The sequence below is a fragment of the Heterodontus francisci genome, chromosome 24 (genome assembly GCF_036365525.1).
Source record: "Heterodontus francisci isolate sHetFra1 chromosome 24, sHetFra1.hap1, whole genome shotgun sequence".
NCBI lineage: Eukaryota > Metazoa > Chordata > Chondrichthyes > Heterodontiformes > Heterodontidae > Heterodontus > Heterodontus francisci.
This window is the reverse complement of record NC_090394.1, coordinates 56,988,650-57,011,871: the sequence shown is the minus strand read 5'-3', so window position 1 is coordinate 57,011,871 and position 23,222 is coordinate 56,988,650. Positions and strand designations below refer to the sequence as shown.

At 43.7% G+C, this 23,222-nt stretch overlaps 1 protein-coding gene across 1 annotated transcript in view; it reads left to right on the top strand.

The window, feature by feature from the left end:
* cpped1 (calcineurin-like phosphoesterase domain containing 1) overlaps positions 1-23,222 on the top strand; it is a 223,930-nt gene that overhangs the window by 136,864 nt on the left and 63,844 nt on the right. The window contains exon 3 of the mRNA XM_068056253.1: positions 9,915-10,337. Coding sequence (XP_067912354.1) covers positions 9,915-10,337 — 423 coding nt within the window. The remainder of the gene's footprint in view (positions 1-9,914; positions 10,338-23,222) is intronic.

Genomic DNA, 23,222 nt, shown 5'->3' with positions numbered 1-23,222 from the left:
TGTAGTCTATGCAGAATCTAGGTGAACCATCAGTTTAGGCATTAACACCACTGGTCCAGCTGCTTTGACTGGGTTCAATGTTTTCCAGCATATTTTGGATTTCTGCTTTTACCTGGGCCTGTTTCTCTGGACTTAAGCGATAAGGATGCTGTTTTATAGGAAAGGATTCCCTTACATACACACCATGTGTGGCTAAGCTTGTACATCCTGGCTTGTCCCTACAGACTCTTTTAAATGCTGTTGTGAGTAGCCTTGTTAGATCTTTGCATTGTTCTGCATCTAAATATGAAAGCATAGTGTCCAATCTCTCTAACAATTCAGTATTAACTAACCGGATAGTAGGGGTTCAATTTGAAATTGTCTAGTCCTCCTCCTGCCTCATCCTCACTATATCTTTATCCTTCACTGTCCCTACTACCTGACATACCTGCGCTTACTTATCCTCCCAGCGATGATATTGTTTCAACATATTAATATGACACAGCTGATTCTTTTTCCAGCAATCTGGGGTGTCAATCAAATAATTTACCTTACCAGTTCTTTTGACCACTTTATATGGACCACTGAACAATGCCTTGAGCGGTTCACCCTGTAAAGGCAGTAATACTAACACCTCATCCCCTGGTTGAAATGTTCAGGTCTTGGCATGCCAGTCTGCCCATTTCTTAATGGCTGTTTAGGAAGCTTTAAGGTGTTCCTGAGCCACTTTACAGGCTCTCATGAGCCATTCCCAGAACACAGATACATAATCTAACACAGAAAATTCGTCCCTCTGTTCTAAAAACCTTTCTTTAGCTTTAGAGGACCTCTTATCCCATGTACATAAACTAATTCAAAAGGACTAAAACTGGTAGACTCATTAGGTGAATCCCGAGTGACAAACAAAAGAAATTCTAGCCCTTTATCCCAATCATGGGGAAAGTCATGACGGTATGCCCTGATAATCGGTTTGAGGGTCTGATGGTACTTTTCTAAAGCCCATTGTATCTGTGGTAGGCTGAAGACTTTAACTGTGTTGTACCCAATTACCCATAACTTGCTGAGAAATTTTAGACATAAAATTGGAACCTTGATTTGACTGAATCTCAATCGGTAATCCATATCTAGTGAAGAACTGGGTTAACTTCTCTACCACTACCTTAGCAGAAATTGTTCTCAAGGGAATGGCCTCTGGGAACTGAGTAGCCATATTTATGATAGTGAGTATATATTGGTGTTTCCGGTAAATGTCCTACACAGTCTACCAACACCCTACTAAATGGTTCCCCAAAAACTGGTATGGAAATTAGAGGTGCCAGTTTTATGGTAGGTTGCGGTTTTCCTACAATCTGGCACATATGGCACGTTTTACAAAACTGCTCCACATCGCTGGAAAGACCTGGCCAGTAAAAATGTCGACTATACATGATTGGGTCTTCCGGATTCCCACATGACCCGCTATAAGAATTTAATGCGCTATTCTTAATATTTCCTGGCAATACTTGGGCGGCACCACTGTCTGGTGAAAACCGTCCATTCTTCGTCTGAAGGTCTGTGAGGAGGTTTCCGCTTACACATCAGAATCCCATTTTTAATATAGTAGCCTTCTGCAGCTCCCTTTGCCTCAGCTTCAGTTAGAGCTGATTGTGCCACTTTATTTAACTCTGGATCAGCTTGCTGAGCCTTAATCAGAGAAGATTCTTTGTACATTTCCTTCGGATTATCCAAATCCCCAAATAAAGTTTCAGATATTCGATTATCTGTGGTGCCAATCTTACCTCCAATGATGGAACTTGTTTAGCCATAGCTTGGGTCAGTTCACATGAAGAAAAAATTGCTGGAATCTTTTCCTGCAACTGTTCTGTCTCCTTAACTTCACTTGTTTTTCTGTAACTACTGGAGAAGCTACTACCTTCGCTCCGGCCAAATCATTCCCCAGGAGCAGGTCAGCTCTGTCTTCAGGCAAATTATGGACAACTCTTACAGTTATCATTCCGGACATTAGGTCACACTCTAGGTGCACCCGATACAAAGGTATGGGTACGTAATCCCCGCCAATACCATTTACTAAAACCTTGGCATTCAGTGCGCTGTCCAGTGGAAAAGTTGTGCCTTTTCCCAGCAAAAGCTTTTGGGTGGCTCCTGTGTTCCTAAGTATAACTATCGGTTTACCTGCCTCACTTGAGAGATAAGGAGTTACTTTTCCTTTTGACCAGAATTCCCTATAGCTCTCAGGTATCTTATTCACATCCCCCACACTCTCACTGCGGTTTCGTACTTGGCCTTACAGCTGTAGTCAGAGCTATAGCCTGATGTGTCGTACTCTCGGTCAGGGTCCCTTTCTGTACGTTGGCTTTGTGTACCCCGATAAGCTCCATGGGTTTACCCCGCAACTTCCAGCATTCTGCATTTAGGCTTTGTGACCTCACTTCCACCCTCAGCATCTTCCTTTTTGGCCTGAGGAGGAGATCCCAGGGCATTCCCAGCTGTCCCTTCTTGTCCCCGGCCACTTGCCTTCCTTTCACCCTCCCACCTTCTACCCTTCTCAAGTTTATGGGGGTCTTGGACAAAGGGTTTGGGCTTATAAACAAGCTTGTAATCATCAGCGATTTCCACTGCTTGTATGACTGTTGAAACTTTCTGGTTCTCTACATGGGTTCTTACTAACGGAGGGAGTGAATTTTTAAATTCTTCCAGGAGAATTAGTTCCCTAAGGTTCTCATACGTGGCATCTATCTTTAGTGCTCGCATCCAACGATCAAAATTAATTTGTTTTACACCCTCATTCTATACAAGTCTGTCCAGGCAGCCTGCAGAGGTTCTGAAATTTTTGCCTGTATGCTTCAGGGACCAACTCATAAGCAGCGAGAATAGCCTTTTTTGCCATCTCATAATTTGCAGAAGCTCCTCAGAAAGCATGGCATAAACTTCATGAGCTCTGCCCAGCAGCCTGCTTTACATACGCTGTGTCCAGCTTTCCTTTGACCACTTCATCTGTTTGGCTATCTTTTCAAAAATGAAAAATGCCACTATGTCCCTTTCCTCAAATTTAGGGAGGGCTTGCACACATTTAAACAACTCTCCACTGGGTCCTGGGCTGGAGACATGTATTTCCCCACCTGAATTTTCATCAGAGTCAAGGGCATCCTTTTTTTTCTCTAGTTCCAGCCTTCTAATATGGTATTCTCTTTCTCTCTCCTTTTCTTCACTTTCTCTTGGCCTTCCTCTCTCCTGCCGCTCTGCTTCTACCTTTGAAATGCTCTCTCTTTTGCCCTTACCTCAAGCTCAGGGTGCTTCATCTGCAACTGAATTTTAGCTAATTTAACCGCACTACCATCTGGTTTGCCGCTGCCGCCTTCCAATTGCAAATGCTATGCTATTACTTCAATTATGTCTGCTTTCTTAGCTTCTGGTTTTAACTCTAATGCCAACAGGCCTGCCAAATCCTTTAGTCTAACCTTGGTTAAGTTTCTCAAAGCACTCAGGGTTACATCCTCCTTCCCCAGAAAGGTCGTAGCAACTAATGAAGACATTCCGGTAGTGTAAACTTTACTCTAATGCACAAGAAACCTCGTTTTTCCTTTTCCTTTTGTTCAATTATTATTACCCCACTTACAATTGCGCGTTGTCAGTGTTCAGTTATCCTGGATGAGCCCCCAGTTATATGTAACGACCGAGGTGGGAGGAGTGCACTGTCTTTTCTAGTTCCACTTCTACACAGGTCGCAACATATATTTAAATGTTTACCTAGTTACCGATACTGTCACCATAGATTCTACTCTTTATCCCAGAATGACGTACACCAACCAGCTTTCTGTAATAAACAACAAATTTATCAGTTTATTATAAAACAGGACCTTCTTTACTGAATTCTAAAATGCTCCCAATCCTCAGGCTGATTACTTTTTTGGCAACTTTATAAGTGTCTTTCTTTGATCTAATGCAATCTTTAACTTTCTCTTGTTAGTCATAGTTGGATCACCTTTCCTGTTGGGTTTTTGTGCCTCAAAGGAATGTAAATTTGTTCAAAACTGTGTATTAATTCTTTAAATGCTAATCATACCTTTAATGTAGTTTCCCAGTCTACCACAGCCAACTTGCCCCTCATACCTTCCTAGTTTACTTTGTTTAGATTTAAGAGTCTAGTTTCGGATTGAACTACATCACTTTCGAGAAGGAGATTGTCATTCCCTGGCACTTGAGGCGCGAATGTTTACCAGACCAAGCCTGAATGTTGTCAGGTCTTGCTGCATATGCACACGGACTGCTTCAGTAACTGAGGAGTTGCGAATGGTACTGAACGCCGTACAATTGGAAAACAAATACACTTTTTGTTCCCTGATTGGATGATTCTTGACTGTCAGTCAAACAGACTTCTTACCCATCATCAATATTTTTACAACTAACAAACAAAAGTGTCCAAAGTTACCTTCTAAACTTTCATAAATAATTACGTATCATTTTGAACTTTATTCATTCTGAAGTACAGCTTTTAAAATAAAACAGATGTTTATTTTTTGTTAGTATTGAGGGGCTATACTGAGTATGGCAGAAAATCGACCAGTTGGACAAAGATTGAAGAGCGCTGTTGAAATGCAGCTGAGTGTTGGTGGTGTTACAAGACTTGTATTTTCTACTTAACCCTTTCATAAGAACATAGGAACAGGAAAAGACTGGGCAATTAACTGCCTGGCACCAGGGTCCCTATCCCTTTAAGGGTGTGAATCCTGCCTCCAAGAGCTGCCAGCCAATTAGAGGGCTGGAAACTCAGTCGTGCCAGCAGCTCCACTGGGAACAATGGCCACTGTCAGTACTACAAGATGCCCGGGACCAGGGGTCCGGAGTGTGCATTGCCTTCTAGACACCTTGGAATTTAGTATGAGGGTGGGCAAGGCTGAAGTCAGCCTTCCGGCCCAGATGCCAATTGAGGAAGGTCGCCCAGTAAAACATGGTGGCTTCCCTCCGGGCTTGGGGTGGGTCCTCCTCCATGGGCAATCTGTGGCCACGAAGGGCCCGAGGCAGCAAAGGCCATCCCTCCACTAACACCCTCCACGTCCTCAACAACCACCCTTCCTCCCCCCACCTCCCCCCTCTTTCCCCCCACCCACCTCTCGCCTCTTATAGTACAGTGGGCGGGTGAGCGGACTCCAAAGGGCAGAGGCAGAGTTCCCCTCGCCTTTTGGGCCCAATGTCAGGACCCTTTCAGCCTCTGTAAACCCCAGTCCTTTGTGTACCAAAGTGTTTCCTGATTTAATTCCTGAAAAGTTTGACTCTAATTTTTTGACTATGCCCTCAAGTTAGTCCTAGACTCCCCAACCAGCAGAAATAGTTTCTCTCTATTCATCCTATCTATTACCCTTAATATCTTTAAAACTTCAATCAAATGACCCTCTAACCTTAAAAATTCCAGGGAATGCAAATCTCATTTGTATAATTTCTCTGCATAGTTTAACTCTTGAAGTCCAGATATCATTCTGGTAAACCTACCCTCCAAGGCCAATATGTCCTTCCTGAGGTGTGGTGCTCAGAACTGCTCATTGTACTCTAGTTGTGGTCTAACCAGGGTTTTGTATAGCTGAAGCATGACTGCTACCTCCTTGTATTTGAGTCCTCTAGATATAAAGGGCAGTATTCCATTAGTCTTTTTGATTATTATTTGTACCTGTTCATGACATTTTAATGATCTATGTAACTGGCATCGCCACCCAAGTCTCTTTGGACTGCCACTGTTTCTAGCTTTTTACCATTTACAAAGTATCCTCTTCTATCCTTTTTAGGTCCAAAGTGGATGACCTCACATTTACCTACATAGTAATCCAATCATCACAGTTTTTCCCATTCACTCAGTTAAAGTCTTCTTTACCCTTTAGCCCCACCCCTATGCCTTAAAGGAACTTTGACTTCATGAAAAAGTGTAAACGAAAAATAAAGATTACTAAGCATAGGATGCTTGAGTGGAGATTACATCAAAGAACCTTGTACCTGATGCACAATGAAAATGATGCCTTTGCCCTCCCAAACAAACACCTGTTGAACACTTTTTCATGTAGGCAATGGGGGTGAAATTCAACTTCAGCAGCGGCAGAAAGCAGGCTGTACTGGATTTCGAGAAATGGGCTGGGTGCATAACAAGCAACTGAACTGCTGACACTCATTTTGCACCCCAGTCAAAGGTGAATTCCATCCTGTTGTCTCGAAAACATGGCAATTGTATATTTTTCTGTATATTCTGTACATTTCTGTATATTTTTCCTATGTACTCAAGATAATGCAACCCTTTGAAATGTGACTTGCAATGCCTCTCCAAAAGACCATTCTTCCTATGTCAACATATTTCTACTGAATTACTGCTTTAGTACCAACTGGTATAAAAGTACAAGACCAATGTTGAATTGTAGACTCACTAAGAACTAGATTCATTCCATTTCATATAGCCCACTGAGTTTTTTGTAGCCTCAGGTACATTAAATGTAATTCTTTTGAAGAAAAGAAAAAATGTTTCTGTACCAGATTTCAACTTTTGTAGAATGTGCATTTTCAGCACCAACTGACAATTATGTAGTGCCTTGAAAGCAGAAAAGATCCTGAGGCAATTTATAGTGTTGGGGCTCAGTAGGGGAAGGGAATGGCAGGGGCGAAAAATTAGGGATATGAGAATGGGCACTAAGTTGTGAATGGAGAAATTAGGAGGATGACTGATAACTTGGCTGAAAAGATGGGTTTTATGAAGATTCTTTGGAGAGAGAAGGGAAGAAGTGGTGTTTCTGGAGAAAGCTCCAGAAAGTAGGGCTCAGGAACCTTAAAGCTGTGCTGCCAGTGATGGAGCAGTGGAAGAGGCACGTGCTCAGAAAAAGCCGGAGTTGGAGCAGGAGGAAGGAAGGTGCAGGTCAACAGAGCCTTGATACATTAATATTGCACTGTAATTGGAGAGTGTAAACATTAGCAATTATTAACCATAACTTTAGAATAGAAATGGTGCAAAAATACTTGTAAAATAAAATCAATTTTACATGGTTAGACAGACATTTAAGATTTCTAAATTGAGATATTTGCCGGAAGCCTTGTACAAGAAAAGTGTTCTTTCTAAAAAAAAAACACTGGTAATAATTATGTAATGGAAATTAGCTATATTAATGGTGTTTTTGGTTAAAATGGGAAAGTAACAATCTGTAACAATGTAGGGTGTTAAGAATGATGTAGGTCCTGGGATGAGGGAGCAGTACCACAGACATGCACGATGCCAATATCATCACCCTCTATAAGGATGACCGCGGTGACTGCAACAACTACCGTGGAATCTCCCTGCTCAGCATAGTGGGGAAAGTCTTCGCTTGAGACGCTTTAAACAGGCTCCAGAAGCTGGCTGAGCGTGTCTACCCTGAGGCACAGTGTGGCTTTCGAGCAGAGAGATCCACCATTGACATGCTGTTCTCCCTTCGCCAGCTACAGGAGAAATGCCGTGAACAACAGATGCCCCTCCATGTTGCTTTCATAGATCTCACCAAAGCCTTTGACCTCGTCAGCAGATGTGGTCTCTTCAGACTACTAGCAAAGATCGGATGTCCACCAAAGCTACTAAGTATCACCACCTCATTCCATGACGATATGAAAGGCACAATTCAGCATAGCGGCACCTCAGCAGACCCCTTTCCTATCCTGAGTGGTGTGAAACAGGGCTGTGTTCTCGCACCTACGCTGTTTGGGACCTTCTTCTCCCTGCTGCTCTCACATGCGTTCAAGTCTTCAGAAGAAGGAATTTTCATCCACATAAGATCAGATGGCAGGTTGTTCAACCTTGCCCATCTAAGAGCGAAGACCAGTGTACGGAAGTCCTTATCAGGGAACTCCTCTTTGCTGACGATGCTGCATTAACATCCAACACAGAAGAGTGTCTGCAGAGACTCATCGACAGGATTGCGGCTGCCTGCATCGAATTTGGCCTAACCATCAGCCTCAAGAAAACGAACATCATGGGACAGAACGTCAGAAATGCTCCATCCATAAATATCGGCGACCACGCTTTGGAAGTGGTTCAAGAGTTCACCTACCGAGGCACAACTATCACCAGTAACCTGTCTCTCGATGCAGAAATCAACAAGTGTTTGGGAAAGACGTCCGCTGCTATGTCCAGACTGGCCAAGAGACTGTGGGAAAATGGCGCACTGACGCGGAACACAAAAGTCCAAGTGTATCAAGCCTTTGTCCTCAGTACCTTGCTCTACGGCAGCGAGGCCTGGACAACGTATGTCAGCCAAGAGCGAAGTCTCAATTCATTCCATCTTCACTGCCTCCGGAGAATCCTTGACATCAGGTGGCAGGACCGTATCTCCAAAGCAGAAGTTCTTGAGGTGGCCAACATCCCTACCATATACACCCTACTGACCCAGCGGCGCTTGAGATGACTTGGCCACGTGAGCCACATGGAAGGTGGCAGGATCCCCAAGGACACATTGTACAGCGAGCTCGTCACTGGTATCAAACCCACTGGCCGTCCATATCTCTGCTTTAAAGACGTCTGCAAATGCGACATGAAGTCCTGTGACATTGACCACAAGTCATGGGAGTCAGTTGCCAGTGATCGCCAGAGCTGGCGGACAGCCATAAAGGCGGGGCTAAAGAGTGGCGAGTTGAAGAAACTTAGCTGTTGGCAGGAAAAAAGACAGAAGCGCAAGGAGAGAGCCAACTGTGTAACAGCCCCAACAACCAATTTTATCTGCAGCACATGTGGAAGAGTCTGTCACTCTAGAATTGGCCTTTATAGCCAGCCACTCCAGGCGCTGCTTCACAAACCACTGACAGTTTCCAGGTGCTTACCCATTGTCTCTCGAGACAAGGAGGCCAAAGAAGAAGAGATCAATTTTGTCAGCAAACATAAATAAACTTTTAACTAATAATCTCTGTGCTGGGTTTAGTTTTTACTTTTACAATGTTCTGTAGTGGGAATATAAAATACACTTCTGCCCTGAATATTTTATGAAACAGTTCAATAACTTTAAAGTAATTGTTCATCAAGGGATATGGGGATAGTGGGAAAAATGGCGTGGAGGTAGACGATCAGCCATGATCTGTTTGAATGGCGGAGCAGGCTTGATGGGTGAAATGGCCTACTCCTGCTCCCATTTCCTATGATCATTAGACATATTTATTATTTCTGAATGCAATATTCCAGCTCATGTGCTTTTTAAAACAACTGAGTATGTTGTATTACATTTTAAATCTATAAAAATAGTTTGTATGTCATATAATTTTATGAGTGCTACAGCAGTTGCATATCATGTGCAGATATATAGAATATTAAACAAAATATTCTGTAAAGCAGCATAGTGGCACAGCTTGTTGGTGTTCCAACATACAGGCAGAATGGCATAACCAATGTTCCCGATAAGCTGCGCAGCAATATGGAATATACTGCACATGGAGCAAACAGGCTGCGCATAACCAATATTACCTTTAAGATGCGCACGTGCATGGCTGTGCAGCAATCTTTAAAGGGACCGAGCAGTACAACAAACAAGCTGCGCACAGCAAAGAAAAGTTAGCGAGAACATTGGGCACAGCACTGGTTCTCTGCTGCACTACCACTTATGACTTCAGGATGTTAGTTGCATCATCAGGCGAAATGTCGCAGTGGATGTTGCACACAGATTTTGGCTTTGTCTGATATTGTAAAACGGGTGATAACTATTGCCAGTTTTACATATCTCCTAATTTTAATTTCCATACAAATCAACTGAAACAAAATCGTGAGACATGTAAAGCAGGCTGCCCACTCGCCAACTCTCGTTCTACACTATTGCACAAAGTCAAGATCTGAAAGAGAGGAAATCTTGCAGCAGAATTACTCAAATCGCTCTCTCATTTATAGATTGACAATGTATAACTATATTAGGGGGAAAATGAGCTCACATAAATCCTAGTTTTTCTTTAATTTTCAGGTACCCCTTGGCATGAGGAGCAAAAATTTGACCTCAAGCATGTTCTGAAGGGCACTGACCCTAGCATTCCATTGGTATTCGTCAGTGGCAACCATGATATAGGAAATGCCCCAACCCCAGATACTGTTTCCGAATATTGCAAGAGCTGGGGAGATGATTACTTCAGTTTCTGGGTTGGGGGAGTGTTGTTCCTTGTGCTGAACTCTCAGTTTTTTCATGATGCTTCCAATTGCCCTGAACTGAAGCAAGCTCATGACCTCTGGCTGGATAACCAACTTGCTGCTGCTCAACAATTGAAAAACAAACGCGTGATTGTGTTCCAGCACATCCCTCTATTTCTCCATAGCCCTGAAGAAGAGAATGGCTATTTTAACCTGGAAAAGTCAAAACGGCTGGACCTTCTGCAGAGATTTGAGAAAGCAGGTATTGTGTTTTTTTCCTTCCTTCTACATGTAGCATCTATTATTCGATTCAGCTAGCGTAGATTTTCCTGTTTGGGTACATGAGAGGTACAGCGTTCCTGAGGTGCTCTCCGCCTTTAGGAGGAACGGAATGCACTAATTTCCTGTGTTGGCCCCTTTACTTAGCCCAGCTGCATACATGGGACCTGGGCCATCCTGGGGGAGCCTTGCGCTGGAATTTGAAGGTGGCAACAAGGATGTGAAGGGCAAGGAGAGGTAACCCACTCTCCACTCTTGTTGCTTAACCATTTTAACTACTGCATTCAGCTGTTAATCATAGAAACACCTCCAGGTCAGCGGGAGCCTTCCAATCTTCAGTCTTCAACATGTGAGGTCATGTGTTTATACTGTAGCACTTGTGTTGGCACCCTATTAGCTAAATTCTGACTGTTTCTCCTTTTCTCAGCTGTAAATTTTTTTTTAGGGTATTGATTCCTTTTTACATTACTTTCTAGATTTGGTGTCAGGAATTTTCTTTTTCTAGGGAGGAATTTCCTGGTTCATCAGGCAAATGGTTTTTGAGCAGGTGAGTTGTCCAGTATCTTTGTGTATCGTTCCATTTAAAAAGAGGCTTGGTTAAGTTGTGTACTGGACTCGTGCTTTTTCTGGGAATGCCTTTGCAATGTTAGCAGCATTTGTTGCCTTACCATTTGACTGCGGTACCTTGGTGAGTCAGACAAGACCAAACTGATATTTTATGCAAACTGTCAGAATTTCCTTCACTTAAACAGTGGTGCATTATTTGGTATAGCCTCATTTGGAATGCCGTGCCATGCAAAATGCATCTTTATCTCAGCTGTGGCTTCTTTCCCTCTTTAAAAATCAGTTGATCTATTTCAAAGAAATCAGAGTAATAGTCTGACCATAGGAAATATTTTCATCCACCCACTTCGAACAAACCACCTTGCTTTCTTGCAAGATTTTCTGGTATTTATTGCTGATAAGTAGTTCCTTTTTCTTTGAAACTGATTGTACTTATCACCTAGATATGTATGTAAAAGACTTGGAAAAAATATAGACACGTTAGCGGAATGGGCAGATAGGTGGCAGATGCAATTTATTGAGGATAAGTGTGAGGTAAAACATTTTGGGAGAAAAGAACAAGAATGGGAGTATACATTTAATGGAAAAACTCATCGAGTGCGGATGAACACCATGACATAGGAGGTTCAGGTATTATAATTCTTTGTGCAAGTGCAGGTATGTAAAATTAAAAAGGCTAATAGAATTTGTCTTTTTTAATAGGGTCATAGAATACAAGAGTAAAGAAGTATTTCATACAAAATGTTGGATAAATCACAATTAAAATAATATGCAGCTTTGGGCAGCCTATGAAAGAAAGGACAAAAAAGCTATCGTGGGGCATTACTTTAAAAATAAATCCTTGGGATATGGGCATTTCTGGCAAGGCTGGCATTTATTGCACATTCCTAGTTGCCTAGGTTTGATATAACTGAGTGGTTTGCCAGGCCACTTCAGGGGTAGTTAAGAGTGAACCATGTTGACTCGTCTGAATGATGCCAGGTATAGGATACTATAGTTATGAGGAGCGATTTGAGATACTAGCATTATTTCCACGAGATCAGTGAAGGCAAATACTATATCCTCAGTTTGGGGAGTCAGTGACGAATGATCAATTTAAAATTATCAACAAAGTAAGGAGAGAGATTAAGAGAAATTACTTTCTGCAAAGGGTTGTTGGAGTATGGAATGTTTTGCCACAGGGAGTGGTTGAGGCAGAGAGCATTGCACCTTTTAAGGAAAAATTGAACAAATATTTGAAGCAGAATAAGATACAAGATTATTGGGGTGAGAGTAGGCTATGGGTAGTTTTGGATTGTTCTGGCAAAGAGCCAGCACAGACGTCATGAGCCGAATGACGGGCCTTGTACTGTAAATTACTGTGAATACTAAAATTTGAGTACTTTAGAAATAACATCAAATAGGCGGCACGCCCAATCACGAGCGGGAGCGAATTTGATACGATTGACGAGCTATCAGCACTACACACACTGTTCCCAATTGGAGAGCAGGAAATAGGATGCAAGTGACACCGTTTAAAGGCAACAGAACTGAATTGCAATTGAACAATAGAAATGGCAAGCAGAGGTGGTACAAGAAAGGACCACTGATTTTCAGATGCTGATCTGGAGGTTTGGTAAATGAGGTGGACAGGAAGAAGGAAATTCTCTTCCCTTTAGAAGGCAGAAGGGTGCCCAGCACCAGTGGGCTGTGGTGGCCTTGCAGATTAATGCTCGAAGGATAGCATTCAGGACCTGGCTGTAACGCTGGAAAAGGTTTAATAATCTGACCAGAACTGCTAAGGTAAGATGACTACTTAAATTGTGTTCTCAAGCTGCTCAGCCCTGCACCACCAGTAGCCCATCACTCACGTTTTCACTTCCCCTGCTTCCCACATGCCCTCCCCAATCACAGTAGCACACTGCACAGGGCATAATTTCCTCATATGCTTTCTTTTCTTCCAAATATGGCTGAGTATACACTGTGCTGTTGGGCCTGTGCAATGGGAAGTGGTGGGGATACATTGGAGTGCATCCTCGAGCAATTTTTCACCCACCCTGTATCTGCCAAAAAATATATGCGGATGGGCAAGAAGGAAATCTCGATCAGGAATTTAACACTGAAAAATATAAAATAATATCCACAGGTCAAAAATATGTGGGTCACAAATATATGATGAATAGAATTGAATTCATTTAGGGACTTGCAAAGGGGCCTGAGAATAACAGTTGACTGAGTAGCCACTTTCAGTGCACAAGTTATGTGCCAAAGCAATTTTAAAGAGTGATAGAATTTTGGAATATATGCCATAAGAATGTAATAGAAGTTGATCAAAATTATGCACTGATTAGCATAGAAAGAGTACCATGAACGCTCGCCATACCACACAAGCAAAATACACATATATTAGAACAGGCCGACAAAAGGAGGTGCAAGACTGAAAAAGGTGATGAAATTTGAGGAAAGATTAGAGATACTAAATCGTCTTTCCAGATTGTAACGTTTAAAAGAAAACTCAAAGTATATTAAATAAGAAATGGTTCAGATAAGGTAAAGCCCTATTTTAAATTGCACTTTACCAGTAAACTGAGGCCAGAAGACATAAGTTGAGAATTTTCTTAGCCCTGCTCCTGTTTTACATTTATATGTAATGAGTTCTTTATGTTGTCTGATGCAACATAAATGAGATGCGTGGAGCCCAATTGGTTGAAGATCTCCAGCAGCTAAACTAAGATATGCAGTACAGAGCAAACTATTTGCAGAACCTTTCTCTAGGTGTTACAGTTGCAGAGTGACCCTGGCTTGGAGTCACATGATTACATCCTGGTACTTAGCTCATTAGCATACTAAGATCTTAAAGCGATATCACTCTTAAAGGCGACCATGCAACAGCGTAAGTAGTTTTTCTTCTAGTGAAGTTACCGTTGGAGATCAGCAGCAGCTCTGAAGAAATTTCCAACTTCAGTTAACATCAGGTAGGACTTATTTACTCAAAAAGAGTGAAATAATATTTGGAATTTTCTACTTAGTGGGCCATAGAGGTAAAAATAACATTGCAGCTTTTCAACATGCAGTTGGATGCTCATGAGGGTATCGGGAACAATTATCAGATCAGCTTCACTATTTTTTTTTGGCCTGAACTTTTGTGCCCTTAAGTTATATACGCATGAAGTCACAGGACATAGACTGAAACAGGTAGAAAGTTGATTCCAGAAGATTTGGGGTTTTATGAAAGGGAGTCACTTTACAGTCCATACCTGCGCACTCAATATCCTGGCACTTCCCACAGAAATAATTTGAATTGAATGAATTACTATGAGCAAAAAAAATGATACATCCAGCTACTGATATGTTCAACTTGAAAAATAAATCCTTGAAAACTGGGGACTTGTTTTTGCTGCAATTTATGAAAAACAGATCAATGAAGAGAGCAGATTGGGTTAGGACAGAGAAAACAAAGGGCATGCCGAAGGACCAATTAATAGTAAGTGGTTAAAATGCATACAGACACATGCTGACAAGGCTCCTAGGTTTGTACAAAGTAACTGAGCTGTTGACAGTCTCATTAATTTAAAGTTTAAAGAAAGAGAAGGTGAATCTGAATAAAGACTGTGAGCAGATTTTTTAATGCATCCGGATCCATTGGAAACTAGAGTATCTTTAAGTGTAATGTAAATTTAATAAAGTTGATGCCAGCACAATACAGCATAAGCTGTAAAAGTCAGTGTGTGTATGGTATCAGTTCCTTCTGCTGAAGAAACAGTGGGGGGCCAGAGCACATTGTCGGTAATAAAGATTTCCCCCAGCTGTGCACTATATTGATTTTTGTAGACCAGACTGTCTACGTTAGAATCCATTTTACTTGCAGTCTTAGGATTTATTAAAGGTAGTATTTGATTACTGTTCCCAAGGTGACTACTTTCATCTTTCACAGCATCCAGTAGCTATTCTGTCCACATCGACATACTCCATTGTAAATCATAATAGGATTTTATTAATTACACAGCCTTTTGCAAGTTTGGAGGAAAGACAGGTAAACACTACAGTGTGGTACTGTGGAAACCCTCGTGAATTGAAGTCTAGAGTAAAAGTATCCACTACCGACCGAGCAACATGAATTATACAAGGTTATAATTATACAAGCTTGATGTTAACCGCTGAAACAGTGTTCGAATTAAATCAAATGGTATTGATTCAAAAGATTAAAATGCATTTGAAACATGTCCCCTTACTGATCATTGTTGATCATGTGTGCAACAATTTTACACATGTCTGGAAACCTCTACTTCAAAGTGCTGATAGAATTGTTGGTTTTGACACTCAAGTTGAAAAGGAGTTTGAAACCGATTATGTATGTACTTTTGAAACAGTTGAACAAAAGGTAATATTATTCTTTGTATGAGAAGCCAACACACAGTTGTGTGAGTAGACAACTGACGGATTTCATTCAATCTATAGAGACTGTTATCAATTCAATGCAGTTCTTATGAAAAGTTAATTAACATATAAATGTTATGTTCTTGGGTTGACTCTGATATTTCTGTCATTAATTTAGTAGATATAGCACTGATCGTCACGACTCCCTAAACTTTGGAAAATGGCAGAGTAAGCAGTCTATCAGACTGTGCTGCAAATAACGCAACATTTTACTTAAAAGTAATAGATAAGCAGTAGTGGAACAAATAGCTATATAGTAGTTCATATAACTTTACCTACATCACCTCAATACATATAAACTAAATGGCACAAGACTTCATAGATTCTCTCAGCAATACTAGACCTGGATCAGAGTCCATAAAGTCTCTAGCTCTATCTTCAGAAAACTTAGGACAAGACAGTGTTATACTTCCTGTCCTCTTTGAAGTTGAACCAGAAACAAAGGGGAAATCAAATATGTGTATCCCATAATTGCATAAGGTTAATTTATACTGTATATATGTTTAGACACATTGCAGTTCAGTAGTTGCCACTTTTGGGCTCCATGTTATTATTTAATTGCAAATAAAAGTATCAGTTGTTTTAATCTTTAAACCTCCGTACTGTAGCTTATTAACCAAAAAAGTCTAATTACACACAAAAGCATTAAATTTAATGAGCACATTATTCAAGTGGGACAATTATTAGCCCAAGTCCACACTTTTGAGGACAAGGCATAGACAATATACAATTTCTAAATGATGGTGACAGAGTTCGCTTGCAGAAATTGCTGGTGGCTCATTGAGAGGAGATGGTACTAAAATTCTTAAACTAACAATGGCTACGAGGAAAATAAATTCTGAGGAATAGATGAGAAACTTTCCAAACTCAGCCAGCCCTGATGAGATAATGTTGAACTTTGAGATTTAAAGGAACAAGTCTGGAGAGAAGGTTGGAAATTGCACTGAAATTTATTTTCCTCCTTCTCCCCTCCCAACAAGCAACTTGTGCCCAGCCTGGTTACAGTTATTTGTTTTACTTTGGCTGATACATGATGTTCAAAATGACCCTCTGTTGATGTGTGCTAGCATTAAAGTGAAGTCTTCTGCAGGTACAAAAGTTTGTTGATGGTGTGTTGAAAATGTACTCTCTGCTAAATATGTTTCAAAGTTGGACTGTTGCTAAGGAGGTTGTGCCCTTTTAACTCCATCTAGTTGAATAGATACGGTTTTCATTTGTATTACTATCATTCAGCACTCAATTAAAGACTGTCCTTGACGTCGTATTCATTAATTTATGGGTAGCATGTATTCATATATCCTGGCTTTTTGGAATTATACATGTAGTAGCCACAGTTTTCAATTATACAACTGTCTCAGGATGATGGCTATAGTGCAATGGTCAGTCAGCAAAACTGACTGCTCCCCACGGTGAATTTGGACTCATAGGCCCTGAAATTACTGACGTTCCACTGTGCCAGTGAAAGGGCAGCAGAAGTCCTGTCTGTCAATGGGCCTGGCTGCAGAGCCGGTACCAGATCGCAGGGACGGAGTCATTAACATAATTGGGATGGGTGTCCCGCGCCTGTATGTGTGGCCCAGAGCTGCCCTCCCCATGCTGCTATCAGAGGTCAGAGCAGCACCTTGTTATTTTAAAGCTCTCAGCTGGCAAGATTCCCATTGAACCTTATGAGGGCATAATGGGTGGGATTCCAAGGGTAGATCATGAGCTGCACCAGACTCACCCTCTAGGTATAGAGGTGAAAGTGGAAGGATCACTTGCTCCCTTGACAGAGCCAGGTTTTGCCCCGAATTCCAGCCCCCCAGCAGGCAACCCATCTGACTTGCAGTCTGGCACCGTCGAATTTTAGGCCCAAAGAGCTCTGCGCATGTGTGTTTGGATGCAGCGTAGAATTCCACTCAACAGCAATTTATTTTTTAACAATGTATCATTGTGGGAGGAATACCTGCTTCCTCCAAATATCACAAAAATTTAAAATTACTCTTTTGAAATACAGTTGCTGCTTTGTGCCAAGATGGCATTATGTCACCATTGGTGCCAAGCAGTATGACACTATCTTTTGAAAAATATATTTTCATAAAATTTATAAAGGTACATTACAATACAATTCAAAGTAGGCAGTGCACATAGTGCAATGTGAATCAATTTCGTTAAATACAGAACATGGCCCTCAGGGGTGCCTCACTCCACATCTCTATCTTTGGCCTCCTTGTCTTGAGAGACAATGGGTAAGCGCCTGGAGGTGGTCAGTGGTTTTTGAAGCAGCGCCTGGAGTGGCTATAAAGGCCAATTCTAAAGCGGCAGACTCTTCCACAGGTGCTGGATAAAATTGGTTGACAGGGCTGTTACGCAGTTGGCTCTCTCCTTGCGCTTCTGACTTTTTTCCTGCCAACTGCTAAGTCTCTTCGACTCGCCACGCTTTAGCCCCGCCTTTATGGTTCTCCGCCAGCTCTGGCGATCGCTGGAAACTGACTCCCACGACTTGTGATCAATGTCACAGGACTTCATGTCGCGTTTGCAGACGTCTTTAAAGCGGAGACAAGGATGGCCGGTGGGTCTGATACCAGTGACGAGCTCGCTGTACAATGTGTCCTTGGGGATCCTGCCATCTTCCATGCGGCTCACATGGCCAAGTCATCTCAAACGCCGCTGGCTTAGTAGGGTGTATATGCTGGGGATGTTGGCCGCCTCAAGGACTTCAGTGTTGGCGGTACGGTCCTGCCACCTGATGCCAAGGATTCTCCGGGGGCAGCAAAGATGGAATGAATTGAGACGTCGCTCTTGGCTGTTGTCCAGGCCTCGCTGCCGTAGAGCAAGGTACTGAGGACACAGGCTTGATACACTTGGACTTTTGTGTTCTGTGTCAGTGCGCCATTTTCCCACACCCTCTTGGCCAGTCTGGACATAGCAGTGGAAGCCTTTCCCATGTGCTTGTTGATTTCTGCATCGAGAGACAGGTTACTGGTGATAGTTGAGCCTAGGTAGGTGAACTCTTGAACCACTTCCAGAGCGTGGTCACCATTATTTATGGATGAGGCATTTGTGATGTCCTGTCCCATGATGTTCGTTTTCTTGAGGCTGATGGTTAGGCCAAATTCGATGCAGGCAGCCGCAAACCTATCGATGAGTCTCTGCAGACACTCTTCTGTGTTGGATGTTAATGCAGCATCATCAGCAAAGAGGAGTTCCCTGATGAGGACTTTCCGTACTTTGGTCTTCACTCTTAGACGGGCAAGGTTGAACAACCTGCCATCTGATCTTGTGTGGAGGAAAATTCCTTCTTCTGAAGACTTGAACGCATGTGAGAGCAGCAGGGAGAGGAAGATCCCAAACAGTGTAGGTGCGAGAACACAGCCCTGTTTCACGCCACTCAGGATAGGAAAGGGGTCTGCTGAGGTGCCGCTATGCTGAATTGTGCCTTTCATATTGTCATGGAATGAGGTGGTGATACTTAGTAGCTTTGGTGGGCATCCAATCTTTTCTAGTAGCCTGAAGAGACCACGTCTGCTGACAAGGCAAAGGCTTTGGTGAGATCAATGAAAGCAACGTAGAGGGGCATCTGTTGTTCACGGCATTTCTCCTGTAGCTGTCGAAGGGAGAACAGCATGTCAATGGTGGATCTCTCTGCATGAAAGTCACACTGTGCCTCAGGGTAGACACGCTCAGCCAGCTTCTGGAGCCTGTTTAAAGTGACTCGAGCGAAGACTTTCCCCACTATGCTGAGCAGGGAGGTTCCACGGTAGTTGTTGCAGTCACCGCGGTCACCCTTTTTCTTATAGACGGTGATGATATTGGCATTGCGCATGTCCTGTGGTACTGCTCCCTCGTCCCAGCACAGGCAAAGCAATTCGTACAGTGCTGAAAGTATAGCAGGCTTGGCATTCTTGATGATTTCAGGGTTAATGCCGTCCTTCCCAGGGGCTTTTCCGCTGGCTAAAGAATCAATGGCATCACTGAGTTCCGATTTTGTTGGCTGTACGTTCAGCTGATCCATGACTGGCAGAGACTGGGCTGCATTGAGGGCGGTCTCAATGACAACATTTTCCCTGGAGTACTGTTCTAGGTAGTGTTCCACCCAGCGGTCCATTTGCTTGCGTTGGTCAGTGATTGTGTCCCCTGATTTAAATTTGAGGGGGGCAATCCTCATGATGGTTGACCCAAAAGCCCTCTTAATGCCATCATACATTCCTCTGATATTTCCGGTGTCAGAGGCTAGCTGAATATGACTGCATAGGTGTTGCCATTCGTCATTTGCACAGTGCCTGGCTGTTCTTTGTGCAGTGCTTCTGGCTGCTTTAAGTGCTATGGATGTTAACTCGCTGGGGGCTTTCGTGTAGTTCAGCAGTGCAATGTGCTTAGCGGCCATGACAGGTTCCAGCTCTTCAATGTGAGATTGAAACCAGTCTGCATTCCGCTTCACACGTTTGCCGTAGGTGGTCATTGCTGAGTTGTAGATGGCGTCTCTGATGTGGGCCCACTTGGTCTCTGCATCCCCTGTGGGAGTGATTTGAATGGCTTTTTCGAGTGAATTTAGAAACTTACGTAACAGCTGTGGATGAGAAATTCTGCTCGTGTTGATGCGCGGGCGGCCCTTCTGCTTGGAGTGATGCAGCTTCTTTGGTTTGAGGCTAACCTTGCTGCACACCAGGGAGTGGTCAGTGTCGCAGTCCGCACTGTGGAAGCTGCGTGTGATTTGAACACTGTTTAGAGAGGCTCGCCTTGTGACGATGAGGTCCAGCTGGTGCCAACGGCGTGATCTTGGGTGCCTCCAAGAAACCTGGTGACAGGGTTTAGTGTGAAAGAATGAGTTGATGATGCAGAGGTTATGATAGGTACATAACCGAAGCAGTCTCTGACCATTCTCATTCATCCTACCAGTGCCATAGCGCCCAAGGCAGGAGGGCCATGAGTCATGGTTGGCCCCAACCCTGGCATTAAAGTCCCCCAGCAGGAACAGGTGTGAGGTGTTGGGGGTGCTACTAATGATCTTATGGAGTTCCTCGTAGAACTGATCTTTAGCTTCAGGTGGGGAGCAGAGTGTTGGAGCATAGATGCTGAGTAGGTGTACTAGACCAGAGGCGGTGAACAGTCTGATGGACAGTATGCGTTCCAAGTCATTTGAGGGTGGCTCTATCATGCTGAGCAAAGAGTTTCTGATGGCGAAGCCCACTCCATGCTGTCTTGGTTCTTCAGGATTCCTACCCTGCCAGAAGAAGGTGTAGTCTTGCTCTCTTAGTGATCCGCTCGCAGGGAGGCATGTCTCCTGAAGTGCTGCAATGTCTACATTGAGTCTACTGAGCTCGTTGTTAATGATGGCGGTCTTCCGAGAATCGTTGATTTGTGCAAGGTCTTCCGACAGGCCAGGACACATAGTTCTGACGTTCCAGCTTACAAAACGAAGGGCTGGTGCCTTCTTTCCTTTTTTAGTCATGCTGTTTGGTGCGGTGTTACAGTCCACTTGTCGGGCAATGACCCTGAGCTCCAAGCGCCCATTGAAGCAGGTGGACTGTGGCGGGACAGAACCTTACTGACCGGGGGCTGCCCGGTTTGAGGCAGGCGGTAGCTGTCCAGTGAGATGCGATGACCTCTCCCACTGACAAAGGCAGCCCGTGGTGCCCAATCTCTACACCAAATGAGTTGGACTTCTAACCCGTAACTGCTGCCTTCCGTGTTGATTTGGTCGCTGTGAGGCGACTATGGAGTGACCTCTCCATGGCGCATGCCTGGGCGGATGTATGGAGGTTGTGAGTTGCCCAAGCATCCAAACCCGCCTCTCAGCCTTCCTGGTGGGGTCCAAAGGAGTGCAGAGCACGACGTTTGGCACTGGTATGGCTGCAGGAACTGCCGGAAACATGCCAAAGGTGACACATGACCGCCTTCGGGGTTCCGCTCCGTATTTTCTGTTAGGGTTTACTCCCTTAGCCTTGGTCTCTCCCGAGATGCCCACAAGGCAGTGGAGTTGTTAGGGCTCCTACACAGGGGTAGGTGGATGCTGGTGGGAGGAGGTGGGGAGAAGGGGGGGAGGGGGTGCGAGGAGGAGGGGTGTGGTGGGAAGGGGTGGAGGGAAGGGGGTGCGAGGGGGAGCTGGGAAGGGGGCTGCAGGGGAGAGGGGTGCGGAGGAAGGGGGTGCGAGGGGAAGATTTCATGATACAAACAGCTCGTGGGGTTTTACACTGATTCTAGTCCCTTGGTGTACTATGTTGGAGGTCCCTAAACCGTGGTTTTTCCCCATTGAACCTCTGTGGCAACTGCACCAAATTTCAGTGCATCCATCAGTATATGTGATCTGGAAAAGTGCGAGTGCGCATTTGGGGAGGGCTAACAAGGCAAGGGGATACACAATAAATGGTAGGATACTGAGAAGTACAGAGGAACCTTGGAGTGCAAGTCCACAGATCCCTGAAGGTGGCTAGACAGGTCGATAAGGTGGTCAAGAAGGCATACGGGATACTTGCCTTTATTAGCTGAGGCATAGCATATAAGAGCAGGAAGGTTATGCTGGAACCGTAGAAAACACTGGTTAGGCCACAGCTGGAATACTGTGGCAGTTCTGGTCACCACACTGTAGGAGAGATGTGATTGCAATAGAGAAGGTACAGAGGAGATTTACGAGGATGTTGCCTGGACTGGAGAATTTTAGTTATCAAGCAAGATTGGATAGAATTAGAATTAGAATTAGAAATAGGCTAGGGTTTTCTTTGGAACAGAGGATGCTGAGGGAAGACCTAATTGAAATGTATAAAATTACAAGGGGTCTAGGCAGAGTGGATAGGAGGCCGCCATTCCACTTGGTTGAGAGGTCCATAACCAGGGGGCATAGATTTCGGGTAAGCGATAGGAGGTTTAGAGGGGATTCAAGGAGAATGTTTTTCACCCAGAGGGTGGTGGGGATCTGGTACTCTACTTGAAAGAGCAGTAGAGGCATTTAAAAAGTACTTAGATGTGCACTTGAAGTGCCGTAACCTACAAGAGCTGGAAATTGGGATTAGGCTGGATGGCTGCTTGTTGGCTGGTGCAGACAAGATGGGCCCAATGGCCTCCTTCCATGCTGTACATTCCCATGATCCTATGCAGTCTTGAATCTTGGAATGTCAGTCTCCTTGCACTGGAAGTCCAGAAAGTTTTGGGCAGACCAAAGAGGGTCTTTCACTGAGTTGATGGCCTTCCAGCTGCAGTTGATGTTTGTCTCAGTGTGTGTCCCTAGGAACAGCCTGGAGAGCACAGAGTTCTGTGTTGCGGAGCTTCTCAGAATGAAACCTGACAAAAACCACTGCATCTCTTTACAGACGTCCTTTTAAATACACATTATTCCAAGTGGATTTAAATCCTTCAGTAGTGCATTTATGTCAAGTTGCCAAGTCTGACTCACAAGGGTGGCGCAGTGGTTAGCACCACAGCCTCACAGCTCCAGTGACCCGGGTTCGGTTCTGGGTACTGCCTGTGCGGAGTTTGCAAGTTCTCCCTGTGACCGCATGGGTTTCCTCCGGGAGCTCTGGTTTCCTCCCACATGCCAAAGACTTGCGGGTTGATAGATAAATTGACCATTGTAAATTGCCCCTAGTGTAGGTAGGTGGTAGGAGGATTGAGGGAAGGTGGGGATGTGAGAGGGAAATGGCATTAATGTAGGATTAGTATAAATGGGTGGTTGATAGTCGGCGCAGACTCAGTGGACCGAAGGGCCTTTTTCAGTGCTGTATCTCTCTGACTCTAAGCTGTCCTGCCACTTTTGCATGGATGTGTCCCTGAAATCACTTTCCATTGTGGCAGTATATTGGATTTTAATAACTTAATTTTGGAGATTAGTTTGTGCGAAATTGCTGATATTTCTTCAGAAGTGCTGGCAACTGATTTTTATGTTGTTCAGAACTGAATCATTTGCAGCCGGAAA